We start from the raw sequence: 14,372 nt of genomic DNA on the forward strand, positions 1-14,372 counted from the left end.
ACAGACAGACGGACATCTCTAAATCGCCTTATAATTGTAATTTGATCAGGAATATATGTCCTTTTGGGGAAACGTACGTCACGAAATTCACTCCATTTGGGCTGATATTAGCCATTATTTAAAATCCTGATCCAGTAAACCTGAAATCGGATTAAGAATATAGCCGATAAAATTTGGCAAAGGCTCTGGTACCAAATATCATTGTTATGGAGTACGTATGAGGGACTTAAAGACCCAATCGGATGAAACATATATATGTGAGCTTCAGCTATATCTTAACCAACTTTCACCAAATTTGATGTACTTGTTTCTGAATTCGGTCAGATGTACCAAAACTTAGGTCATTGGAACTGATATTGGCCATTTGAAGCACACTTAACCCGAAATCGGTTGAAGATATATATAGGAGCTGTATCCAAATATGAACCGAACTTGGTAAAATTTGCAGAGATTTTATCTGTAACCAATTTTCATTCTTGCGGATATATTACAAATATGAGGTACTTAAGCACCAAATCGGGTGAAACATATATATTGGAGCTATAGCTATATCTGAACCGATTTTCCCCAAATTCGATGTACTTGCTTATGGACTGAATTCTCTGGGATGTGCCAAAATTCAGGTCATTTGGACTGATATTGGACTGATTTGTGAACAAAATAAAAATACATGGACAGATGGTTTGACATACATAAATCGACTCAGAAAGTGATTATATGACGATCCTCAAAAGTAACTATGGGTCCATCTCGTTTCCTTCTCCATATTGCAAACAAATGCACAAAGGAATAATACATAATAAAACAAGTAAAAAAACATTAAGTTTGGCCGGGTCAAACTTTTAATACCCTCCACCTTAAGGTAAAGGAAACAGAAGAAATGTGGCAAAAACGCAATGTTTCGCCAAAGGAGCTAGAACCCATTATGACCTACAAATACCAATTTTCAGACAAATCCGGGAAAAAATGTGACAAAAATCATCAAATTACCGAATATCGGGAGGTACCGTTATATGGGGCCTATACTAAAACGTGGACCTATAATTACAATGACTCGCCACACGATCTGGGAACCCATTATGATCTTCAACTACCAATTTTCAGAGAAATTCGTGAAAAAATGTGTCAAAAATCATCAAAATACCGAATATTGGGAGGTAACGTTATATGGGGACTATATCAAAACGTGGCCTATACATACAATGTTTCGCCACACGAACTAGGACCCATTATAACCCACAAATGTCAATTTTTAGACAAACCCGTGAAGAAATGTGGCAAAAATCATCAAATTACCGAATATCAGGAGGTACCTTTATATGGGGGCTATACCAAAACGTGAACCTATACATGCAATGTTTTGCCACTCGCACAGGGACCCGTTATGACCTAAAAATACCAATTTTCAGACAAATCCGAGAAAAATGTGGCATAAATGATCAAAATATCGAATATCGGGAGGTACCGTTACATGGGGATTATACCAGGACGTGGACCGATATATCTCATTTTCAATACCAACCATCGTAGACACAATATAAATTATTCTGCTTAATATTGGCGCTCCATGTAAAATAATGTGGGCTGTATCGTGATTTCAACAGACAGACAGACAGACATCGTTAAATCGACTTAAATTTTTATGCTGATTATGAATATATGTACTTTATGGGGTCTACGACGAATATTTAATGATGTTACAAACGGAATGACAAATTTGTTATGCCCTCCTTTCCAAGGTGGAGGGTATAAAAATTGTACATGTCTAATTACCCCCCAAATGTCTAACAAGTTTTGCCTACATCCCTAATATGTAGTTTACCCTATGGCAACACTGGTACAATGTTTTGGTTTTTGTTGTTGTGGTTTAAATGGAATTTTTTTGTCTGAGTGAGTTGACTTTCGATTAATCGATTTCCTTTTTGCGTTGAAAAGTAAAAATCGCAAAATCGATTTTTTGTAATCGATTTTCGATTTTGGGACCACAGATCTTTTTCGACATTTCACTTATTATTGCATGTAACGTCAATAAGCGAAAGTCAAGAGCGGAAAAGTTTACCAAATTGCCGATTTTGGTAAAAATCTAACAACTGTGGCAACCGCGGTCGTGTCGTTGCATTCCGATTGTGTGCATTTGTAATTGAAGAAGATTTAATGAATGAATAAAGTTTTCAATTGAAGTTTATTAATGAAAATATAAAAGAGTGTTGAAGAAGAAATCAATTTGTTAAACAAAAATTGCCGGTCAACAATACTCAATCTCATCCGTGTGTGTGTGAAATTTGTTTAAAAATGATTTTAAGATTTCTAATATTCAATGCATTGTTGGCATTGTGTGCTGCGACGGGCACCGGTAAGTTAAACCCCCTAAGAACAACAACAAACCTAAACACAAAAAAGCCGGGAGGAAATGAAAGAAACAAAAAAAAAAACAACTGTAATTCGTAACCATTACTTTGTTGGCATAAGTTAAAAATTAAATATTCTAAACATGTGTTCTTTATTACCAGGCATCAAATTCCATAACGATGGCCAGCGAGTTTGGGAAACAATGTTGCAATAGAAAATGTCTTCCTTGCTCAGAAGAAAAGAGAGAGTTGAATGAACTATCTATCATGACAGGCAAGGTGATCAATTGCTATAGCCAACTTTTTAAATATCATTTTCCACCTTTAGCTTTACAACAAGCTCCGTTTTTTTTGCCTCAACATCCCAGCCAATATTGATAACCTTAAGCAAACAATCAGTGTTTTGAGGTCACTCTGATAATGGTGAAAGTTTTTTTTGTTGGATTCTTGCTTGCTTCACACTCCATTCTAGCTAGCTGGCTGGCTGACGGACTGGCTTTGTTTGCATTCTTCTTTAGCTACATACCATAGCATATTACTCTTTTGTGTATTTTTATTATTGTAGAGCAGCATCTTTGGCAAGCTGAGATTTTTTATTTTCACTTTCATAAATCGAAAAGAAAATCGACGGAGGGAAAAATGACGTGGCTCTTAACAAATAGCAGTTTTATTTAACTTATCATTAATTGTTAAAATAAATATGTAATGAGACATTTTAAATTATATTTAATACATTTGCTTGAATTGTTTCTGAGCAATGTCATAAATTTGAATATCTTAGAAATATGTCAGTCAGAGATAAGAAGGGCATGTCTCCATTCAAATTTCGTGTAGAAATTTCCACACACAAATAATGTATATTATAAATTATGAAAAACCAGAATATTCTGGAGTTAGCGTGGGAATGGACAATTAAAAAGGCTACTAAAATTATAGATTTATTTATAAAGTATACACATATATTGTCTGTTCCAGAACTGCAAGAATGTAAAAGTTTTTAGCACGATAGCAAATTTTGCCTTTATAATATCGAAAAAAAAAAAAAAAAAAACAAGTAAAAAAGCTGTAAGTTCGGCCCGGCCGAACTTTTAATACCCTCCACCATTTGTACAAATTTGACAATTTCCAAACAAAAAAAAAAAAAAAAAAAAAAAAAAAATAAATAAATAAAATCCATTAAATATTCTGTTCAAATCTTAAAAATACCGAATGCCTATACGTCGACGTGGACCTGCATAGGCAACTTTTGTCATAAGTTATTACAATATTTTAATGCGAAACTTGAAGAAAAATCTGTTTATAATGTAGTTAAAATCATCAAAACACCGAATAAAGGAGGTACCGTTATATGGGGGCTATACGAAGACGTGGACCTGCTCAGACAATTTTCTGGCATGGGCTGAAGTATCCATTACGAACTTCACATGCGAAATTTGAAACAATCCCGGTAAATAATGTCGCTAAAATCATCCAAATACCCATTTTCTGTTTTATGCTGCAGCATCTATTACGAACTTGAAATGCCAACTTTGAAACGATTCCGGTAAATAATGTCGCTAAAATCATCAAAATACCGAATATCGGGGGGTATGGTATATGGGGGCCTACATGGCCCATTTTTTGTTTTATGCTGCAGTATCTATTACGAACTTCAAATACCAAATTTGGAACGATTCCGTTAAATAATGTCGCAAAAATCATCAAAATACCGAATATCGGGAGGTACCATTATATGAGGGCTATATGATAACTTAGACCTACATGGCCCATTTACGAACTTAACCTGCCTACTGGCAAAATATACATGTGTGCAAAATATTAGCCTTCTATCTCAATTTGTTCGAAAGATAGCGTGATTACAACAGACAGACAGACCGGCAGACAGATGGACATGGCTAAATCGTCTTAGAATTTTACGCTGATCAAGAATATATATACTTTGTTGGGTCTGACATTAGTATTTCGAGGAGTTACAAACGGAATGACAAAATTAATATACCCTCCATAGTATGGTGGAGGGTATAAAAAATGCAAAACTAGTAGATTCTTCCAGGTACTGGAACAGAGCAATAATTTAACAAGAAAGCAATTTGAAAGTTGAAATTTGAAAATGTATGTCTTTATGTCGCGTTTAATTGCTCTTTGTCCAACTTATATCAAGTTCCAAGTTTTGTAATATCAGCCCACTCATTTCCCTGTTGTAACCCCTATAAACGGTAAAAATTGAGTGTCATAAATCTTGTAAAATTCGAAATGATATATCGATTCATTCAAATATTTTAGTCGAGTTATAGCCAAAATAGAAGCCTATTGCTTTCGGAGATAATCGCATAATATTAAGGGGTTGAAATGGATCAAAAACTGAAAAAATTCTGATTTTGCAGTTGTTCTACAGGTCGCAATTATAGACCAATGAAAGCGGAAGTTAGCATGTGGCTAGAGCTTAGGACTGGGCAGAAGACTTCCAATTTGGATGGTCATCGGGTAATATTTATTGAGTGAAATACAACACAACATTTGTGTTAAATAAAAGTCAAATTTTCCATTAAACCGCGAATATTTTTAATCGCGGCGAAATCAGAAATAGACGAAAAGTTCAATTCTGACCGTTAGTAGACGCCGATAGTAAATATATCGGATATATATAGCGAAATATATACAATGTGTATATACAGAGGAGGGGATGTTAGTTAGAATGCTTATATCTCAAGAATGGCTGGATCATTTTGATAAATTTTGTCAATTCAGAATTCTCTCTTGGGATAAAAGAAGAAAATCTAAAAAATAGCATAAAAATATGGCAAAATAATATAGATTTTGTTATATTTTTTATCGCATGCGATTTTTATTCCCTACACCACAAGGTGGTCAGGGTATTATGTCTTTGTGCATTTGTTTGTAACAGGCAAAAGGAAACGAGACAGACCCATAGTTCCTTTTGATGATCTGAATAGAATCACATTCTGAGTCGATTTATGCATGTCCGTCCGTCCGTCCGCCCGTCCGCCCGTCTGTCCATGTATTTTTGTAAACAAAGTACAGTTCGCATTTATTGCCCTATCCAGATGAAATTATGCACAAATCATTTGTTTGGCCCAAGGACGAACCCTATTGAAATTGGAGATAATCGGTAAAAATTTAGATATGGTTCCCATATATCTTCGTCCGATTTGCCTTCTATTGTGCACCAAACGTGTAATATCAGCCCGAATAGTATGGAATTTAGTACGTACGATCAGATTGGACCTGAAAATAAGTATGCCAAATTTCATTGTTCATCCGATTTGTTATTTTTGTTCTCCGCAGCCGTAATATGCACTCTGTAACAACAATATTTGGGGAAATATATCAAATACAGCTCAGAAATACATTTGCCAAATTTTATCGAGATCGGTTCCGATTTGGTATATATCCCATATATATTTTTATCCGATTTCCGATTTTTAAAAGATACAAAAGCTTCGGCATATTGAGTCCTTTGAACTTTAAATTATAATTATAATCATAGCGTGTATGATTGAATTCTCCCACAAAAACTTTTAATTGTTATGCGGAGCTTTACTAAATTAGCAAAGTGGTGTAGGGTATCATAAAGTCGGGCCCGCCCGACTTTAAGACTTTTCTTACTGGTTTCAATTTGATTGGAGTGTAAATTTTGTAAAATATTTTTAACTTTTAACACCGGTTGGGGTTATTATATACAGATTGCAATTATCTTCCGATCTTCACAAAAAATTTTATACGAGTAGGGTTAGGCTCAGAATGTCTAGGCCTATTGCTAATAAAGATGTCCGCAATAAATTTAGGGATTAAAATGGACCAACAACTAAAAATGTTACTGATTTTGCAGCCGTTATAAAGATCACAAATAGAAACCGAAGGACACGAAATAGAGGTAAAATAGAAATATCAACTTGCAGGCGAAATCCAAAATACACAAAAGGCGAACTTCTGGCTTTTTATGCTGATTTCGTTGACGAATATAGCCAAATACGGTAGACAAGGAAATCATAAAGATAAGTCTGAATTTGGAGATATAGAGGGGCCACTTACTTTGAAAGATGATTGCAAAATATTTAGGGGTTCAAATGAACCAAAAACAGAAAAATTTTCCTGGTCACACAATTGAAACCAGAAGAGAGTTAAGGACAGGGAAGAAGTCTAGCATTTGGGATGACCATTGGATTATATTTATTATATTTAGACGGAGTGCGTAAATATTGGGCAAATGTCCCTGGTCAAAAAGCTAAAAGTCGGTCCGCACGACTTTATCCTTAGCTTACTTGTTAGGATATATAATTTAACTACTTAAGTTTTAAATAAATTATTATTCTAAATAAACAGAATCGTTCTTCAATGTTCGACTGGTAGGGGTTAGAAATAATGCATTCATTTCCAATTTGAACATTCGATTTTTTTTATTATTTCGTTTTTTCGTCGAAGAATCATCATAGATCTGATACCAATCAATATTTTCTAGAAATTACATTCGCTGGAATTATTTAATTAATTTATTTCATGCAGCTGTATATTTATGTCATATAGTCATGCAAATGGCTTACTTTGGTTCGAGTCACCTAGGCGCGATATAAAGATCGACAAACAAAATAATGGCACTGTGCAACACAAAAAAAATAATTGAGGACAAAATCCAGCAGATTATGAATGTACCGTTAAAAAAGGCGTTATCGGCGTTTTGAAAATTTGTATCGAGAACTAACCTAGATACTTCTTGTACAATTTTGGAAATATTCGGATTAAGATTCCTCTTCTATATTCCTCCTCTATAGTGTCTTCGACAACATTGCACATATGATATTCGAGGAATATTTTGGCCGACATTTCTAACCCTTAAGTGAATGAACAAAGGGGTAATTTTTAGGCTCTAGGTCCATTTGTTCCAAATCCTTTTCAGAACATTAAGAGTCGATCTAGGAGTGTCCCGTCGTCCGTCTATCTGGTGCGCATGTTAACATGCGCATGGAATATCCGATTGCAACAATGGCAATATTGTTACCAAACTTAGATCGAGTTCAGAGATGGACAAAATAGGTCCACTCATTTTGGTACCCTCCACACAAAAGGCCAAATTACCTCATAGAAAGAGAAATGATCATCAGATTTTGTTTAAACTGTGCAAATAAAAATATGAAAATTGGCACATTCCAATACTTTTTATATTTACCAGAAAAAGTTCTGATGTGAGTATGGAATTTATTGCCACATTCGTCCTGATACCTACCTCCCAACCCTCCAAGTAGTCGATATAGTCCATTCTTGATACATGGCAATATTTATATCAGACATAGGTCAGATGTGAAATGGTAATGTGTTTTGCTTTTTTATACCCTCCACCAGACTATGGAGGATACCTCCCTTTATTCGGTATTTTTATGATATTGGCGACATTATTCACAGGAATTGGTTCAAATTTCTTATTTGAAAATCTTAATGGCTACTACAGCCAATGACAAAAATTTACATATTCAGGTCCACGTCTTCGTGTAGCCCCCTCGAATTTCAAGGTATTTTATATTCAAGTTTTTTTTTTCTATTTTTGGGAAAGAATAATAAGAGCACTTAGTACTTTTCATTTAATTTGGAACTCGACAAAAAACCTTTCCATGTGTGAATCCTAGAAACCAACAGTTATCGCAACATACAATTTTATGGTTTCAGCTCTGTCTCTTTACATTTAGCTCAGCTTAGTACATTTCCAAACCCAGCTCCAAATCTTAACTTCAGATACTACTACTTTCAAGAAAAACCAAATTTAGAACATTAGTTTCAATACTTCCAATACCACCTCCATATGTCAAGGCTACACATGAACAGCTACCCCAGCACAAAAATTTTAACTGCAAGCACTACCTGTTCACATAATATCAAATTGCATCAAATTTAGTACCATTTAGTAATTTTGTAAACATTTCCAAAACCAACTTCAATTCTCAAACCTACCACCAACATGAACTCCAATACAAAATTCTAGCTTCTCCGTTCACACTAAACCAAACTGTTCCATTTGGCACATATCCCAATCCCATACTTCAACAGTAATCCCAATTCCAAATTTCAGAATTCCAGCTCTGCATATTTCTTACCACCACATTTTAAAGTCCAATTGTCCTTCAAAAAATCGTAAAAAAATATTATGGTTATTGAAAAAAATCATGAAAATCCAGGTTGAAAGGTCGAATGGTCCACTAAAAAAATATTGTTTAAAATTCGTATTTACAGATAAAAAAAACCCATAAACTCATAAAAATCATATTGCAGATCTTGAAAAATCTGCGATTATAACAATAAAAACTTGTTTTTATTTTCCATCAAAAAACAAATTTGAAATTATCTCTCTCTTTTCCAGCACCCCTCTTTGCTCCGCTTGTGCCCTTCGAAAGTCAACATTATTTTTCGCTGGTCAATAAAGTCACGATTAAAGAGATGACACATGCTTCCAGCGAAGAGACCAGTTACACATTCAAAACATTACTCAAAGTCAATTCCGTGTGGAGCAAGGATAAGGATCAGCTGCTACAATTGTACTTCACCGAAAATCAAGTCTCCACCACGGACAAAAAGGGCCGGGAGAAAATCCAACAAATTCATAAAATACCTGACAGGCCATTCTATATTGGTTTTGAAGGTCATGGTCCGACCAAGGTACTTGCTCACTCCTACAAGGATCAATCTTTGTTGAATTTGGAAAAGGGTATTGCATCGTTGCTGCAGTTGCAATACAAAGTCGGACCCATGGTTGAGGTTGATTCATCCGGTATGTGTAATGTTTTCTATAATGCCTCGTCCACCAGGCGAGTGGAGAAGAAGAAAATCGATTGTTCCGGTTGGGATTTGAAAATGGCCTATCGTTCTGAGAGGGCGTTGGGTGAGTTAGAAAATTTTGATTATTTTAATATTCTGATACTAAGGTGTGTTTTTTCTTTCTTTCTAGATATTTCCAGATTATCCTCGGAAAAAGTTGATTTCGATATTTCTCCTGAAGGTGCCTTGTTGCAGGCCCATTCTGTGGAGGTTCATAAACTATACTTAACTGCTCAACCAGAAATTGGTACATTGATTGAATCGGTTACCACCCTCAAACATGTTGAAGAATCTTCCGAACACTTGGAACAGTTACAATTTGAAAGTCTCAGTGAGGCTGTAGAAAGTTTATTGGACTGGTATCGGGACTTTGGCATAGAATCGGATGTTGATGGTGCCATATCTGAGTTTGGACCTGTAACGGTAGGGATTACATGATATAAGAGTTTATAAAATATAAGTTAATTACGTTTCTGTCTTTTATAGCTTAAAAATGAAATAAAGAAACATGCCCAACAACTTTCGAACAAACAGATTGGCCACAAAGAACTAGCCGAAGCCTTTGCCCGTTTGGTGCCGTTGGCTCGTATTACCCACCACGATGAATTTGTGGAGATTTTACAAAACCACAAAGATCTCCATCCACAACTGGTGGATCTATTGGGTGCTACTCAAACCTTTGAGGCCCACAAGGCCATTAATAGTACGTTCAAATATAACAGCTTGGGAGATTTCGATTTGCTGGAGAAATATCTTCAGTCCTTGGCTGTGGGCACTCATCCGGAGCTGGAAATTGTTCAAGATCTTTTTGAGATTGCCAAGTCCATGGATGATTCACCGCTCTTCAAGAAAATCAAAAGTACCGTCGTACAATGTATGTCCTCGCTGGCCCATCACTTTGAACGTGAAGTAATTGAAATCGATATTCGTGGTTATTTGACACAACAATTGAAAAAGGATTGTGGCAAGGATATCGATTGTAAACTACTTATGATTCGTGGCTTACAGAATGTACTGGATCAAAAGTCAATAGAACCCTTAATGGGTTATGCATTTTTGGCCGAAGATAAACTGGCTGTTGCTGCCATGCAGGCTTTGCGTCGTTTCTCGGTTATGCATTTCCATGAACCCCATCGCTTGGCCTTTACTTTAATTTTCTTTCAAAATCGTAAGAAGTACCCCACATCGGCGAGGACCATTGCCTTGGATATTCTGCTGGATATGCGTCCAACCAAAGAACAATTGGGTCATATCTTGGATTATTTAGCCTCAAATGATCATCATTTTGAAATCAAAACCTATGTTATACAAAAGCTGAGGACCTATGCTGAAATACATCCTAAATTTAAGGCTCTGCTGCAAATGTGCCTCAACGAGAGGCCACACATTAATAACTATCATATTTTGGGACAGAAGGGTGAGTGGTGTTAAAGATCTTTTTCTATTTTAATTTTATTTAAATATTTTTGAAATATTGTTTCAGGTTTCACTTCCGTCCTGGCAAGACCTTTATCTTCCTCGCCGGCCTTCAATGAAACACTTTTGAGTGTACAAGAAGTTCACAAGGGAGTGCTGAGACGAGGTTCGGTAGAATTATTACTGACCGCAGGCGAATGGGCAGCCAGCACTTTTAAGGTATTTCAACCCTTATTTCGTCTTTCAAAAGAAAATATTTAAATATTGACTTTTTCAGTTGGGCATCTTCACCAACGGTTTGGAGTCATTTATGGGTGGTAACAATGAGGTGGATGGTGAACTGGAAGATGACGATGAAGAGGAGAAAGAGTATGATCCAATTTCTGCTGGCATGGAAATTTCGGTCAATGGTATTCTACATCGCCCCTTAATTTTCTTTACGGGCAAAGCGGAATTAATGAGCCACATTTGGAGCGGTACTGTCTCCGAACCAACACCAGCTTTCCAGGGTACAATGTTGGGACATGATCATGAACATTATTTGTTGTTGACCTCAGGTGCCACGGCCCATTTTACTGTGATTGGTGCCAGATCGGTGGATTTGAATGGAAAAGCTGGCTTTAGTCTTTGGAATCGCAATGCCAATACGGAAATCAAACAAGAGTGAGTGAGAAAAAGGAACTCTTTCTTATGGAAACGGCAATAACCATGGATATTTGAAGAATGTTTTGTTGAGGATCTTTGAGGACAATAAGCGTGAATTTTATTTATTTTTTAGGACTATTTAGGCCAATATGCGTGAATTTTTAAAGAATTTCTTTTTAGGACCTCTAAGGCCAATAAGCGTGGATTTTTATAGAATTTCTTTTTAGAAACTTTTAGGCCAATAAGTGTGGATTTTTAAAGAATTTATTTTTAGGACATTTAAGGCCAAATGGCGTGGATTCTTAAACAATTTCTTTTTAGAACCTTTAAGGCCAATAACCGTGGATTCTTAAACAATTTCTTTTTAGGACCTTTAAGGCCAATAACAGTGAATTCTTAAGCAATTTCTTTTTAGGACCTTTAAGGCCAATAACCGTGGATTTTTAAAGAATTTCTTTTTAGAAACTTTAAGGCCAATAAGTGTGGATTTTTTAAGAATCTCTTTTTAGAAACTTTAAGGCCAATAAGTGTGGATTTTTAAAGAATTTGTTTTTAGAAACTTTAAGGCCAATAAGTGTGGATTTTTAAATAATTTTTTAGAAACTTTAAGGCCAATAAGTGTGGATTTTTAAAGAATTTCTTTTAAGAAACTTTAATGCCAATAAGCGTGGATTTTTAAAGAATTTCTTTTTACAAACTTTAAGGCCAATTAGCGTGGATTTTTAAAGAATTTCTTTTTAGAAACTTTAAGGCCAATAAACGTGGATTTTTAAAGAATTTCTATTCACAAACGTTAATGCCAATAAGCGTGGATTTTCAAAGAATTTCTTTTTACAAACTTTAAGGCCAATAAGCGTGGATTTTTAAAGAATTTCTTTTTAGAAACTTTAAGGCCAATAAACGTGGATTTTTAAAGAATTTCTTTTCACAAACGTTAATGCCAATAAGCGTGGATTTTTAAAGAATTTCTTTTTACAAACTTTAAGGCCAATAAGCGTGGATTTTTAAAGAATTTCTTTTTAGAAACTTTAAGGCCAATAAACCTGGATTTTTAAAGAATTTCTTCTTAGAAACTTTAAGGCCAATAAACCTGGATTTTTAAAGAATTTCTTTTTAGAAACTTTAAGGCCAATAAACCTGGATTTTTAAAGAATTTCTTTTTACAAACTTTAAGGCCAATAAGCGTGGATTTTTAAAGAATTTCTTTTTAGAAACTTTAAGGCCAATAAACCTGGATTTTTAAAGAATTTCTTTTTAGAAACTTTAAGGCCAATAAACCTGGATTTTTAAAGAATTTCTTTTTAGAAACTTTAAGGCCAATAAACCTGGATTTTTAAAGAATTTCTTTTTAGAAACTTTAAGGCCAATAAGCGTGGATTTAAAAGAATGTGTTTTAGGATCTTTCAGGATTTAGGATTTAAAAAAATATATATTTTTTAAATATATTTTTATCTAAATTTAAAAATTTTTATGTTATTTTCAGAACTGGCAATGCTGTTTTCGGCAAGGTCAAAGTTGGATTCACCTATGCCACTGTCACCCATGAATTTGTGTATTCCTATGAGCCCAAAATTGTGCTGCAGGCCCACATTGATTTCTATGATGAGCTGAAATTGTGTATGCGTTTGCAGCGTCCAGAAATGTTTATAAAGTAAATACGAAACATTTAAAATATTCGATTTTAGATAATAAAATTTTTCTCCCAATTCTTTTCAGTGTTAAAAACACCAAATCTGCAGCGCTACATTCCACTTTCGACTACGTGAAAACCGTTCACAAGAATTATTCACAAAAAATACCCGGCTACACAATTGCACTGAATCAAAAGAACAATAATATGTGTAACATGGTTGCCAAAGATTTACAACATTAAGGAAAGATAACTAAACTGATGTTCCTAAGTTTCATTAGGATATATATTCGCACTCGCACACAAAAACCCAGCATTTCTACACATATCCCATTGCTCTACCTCGATGAATGAACAAATTGAATTTGGGAAAGATAATTCCTCCGGTTCATGTTTAAATGTTTTCAAAGAAAAAAAGGATTGTTTATTTTTTCGTTAAAATTTTTTTCTACTACGAACAAAAGACTCATTTATTTTTTATATAGATTTTGTGTAATTATATATATATGTATGTATAGAACAAAGCTAAGCTTAATAATCTTTATAAAATACTCAATAAAAATATTAAAAATTATAAGTATTGAGTATTAGAAAATAAATTACTTAAAGTTTAAAGAATGGACCTCTGATCAAAAGATATCACATATCTAATAGCTTAGAAACATGCAGGCAATAGGGAACCAAATTATTATTTTTGACCAGGCCAAACTCTTAACCACGACAAAACTTTACCTATCTCCAAATTGGCTATCCTCAAAATTTTTAAATTTAAAAATTTCTTCATGTGGAGATCGTATCAAGCTAGTAAAAAGCTCCAAATGAACCCAACAATTAATAAAAGATAGGGGCGTAATCTTATGCCATGAATTGGATCTAGGTTGAATATTTTACTCTAGGAGGCCCGTAAGGTAAGGAAGAAATCGTTTTTTTTATACCTGAGTACCGATTTAACCACATCACAAAAGACATTGTCATAGGTAGTCATTTGGGTTCACATATTATATCGACAATGTCAGGAGAGTATGGAATATTAAAATTTTTGAGTTCAAAATCCACAGCGATATAAACCTCCATGGGAAACTCTCTGTTTCACTTTTCGAATGTACGACGTAAGAATGGCGCCCAACATGTAGATGGAAAGCAAATGCTCAAACCTTCAGCACGAGTACCTTTGACATTCTTGAGCAGCATAGTCATTGTATTTTTGCCCATTCCCGGCGAAGTGCTTGCTTGAGGTGATCGACACTTTGGTACCATTTTAGTACCAATCTTGCTTTCCAAAATACTCCAGACACAATAGTCCAACGGATTGGTATCCGGAGATTTTAGTGGGCATTGTACGCTGGAAATGAATCGAGGAACCTCATTTTGTAACCATTCTTGGGGGGCGCGTGCTGAGTCCTGTTGGAATGTCCAAGGACTGCGGCCAAAATATTTGCGTGCCCAAGGCTTTAACACACCCTCCAGAATATTTTCGCGATAATATTCGGCATTTATTCGGATGCCTCGGT

The 14,372-nt window shown here is 34.9% G+C and overlaps 1 protein-coding gene across 1 annotated transcript; it reads left to right on the forward strand.

Moving 5' to 3' along the window:
- Positions 1–1,997: 1,997 nt before the first annotated feature.
- On the forward strand, positions 1,998–13,422 carry LOC101894981 (microsomal triacylglycerol transfer protein). The gene is made up of 8 exons (XM_005183836.4): positions 1,998–2,353; positions 8,716–9,234; positions 9,301–9,593; positions 9,657–10,587; positions 10,654–10,805; positions 10,864–11,249; positions 12,715–12,882; positions 12,948–13,422. Exons 1-8 carry the CDS (start codon positions 2,293–2,295, stop codon positions 13,102–13,104), a joined length of 2,667 nt encoding a protein of 888 aa, XP_005183893.1. The 5' UTR covers positions 1,998–2,292; the 3' UTR covers positions 13,105–13,422.
- The last annotated feature ends 950 nt before the right edge of the window (positions 13,423–14,372 follow it).

This window comes from Musca domestica, unplaced genomic scaffold, assembly GCF_030504385.1.
Source record: "Musca domestica strain aabys unplaced genomic scaffold, Musca_domestica.polishedcontigs.V.1.1 34, whole genome shotgun sequence".
In the NCBI taxonomy this organism is placed as follows: Eukaryota; Metazoa; Arthropoda; class Insecta; order Diptera; family Muscidae; genus Musca; species Musca domestica.

Excerpts from the sequence above, each read along its gene's own strand:
- LOC101894981 (XM_005183836.4), top strand. The coding sequence starts at position 2,293 with ATGATTTTAAGATTTCTAATATTCAATGCATTGTTGGCATTGTGTGCT. Across the intron at positions 2,354-8,715 it reads GTGTGCTGCGACGGGCACCG|CACCCCTCTTTGCTCCGCTT; the intron begins GTAAGTTAAACC and ends TCTCTTTTCCAG. Across the intron at positions 10,806-10,863 it reads GGGCAGCCAGCACTTTTAAG|TTGGGCATCTTCACCAACGG; the intron begins GTATTTCAACCC and ends TGACTTTTTCAG.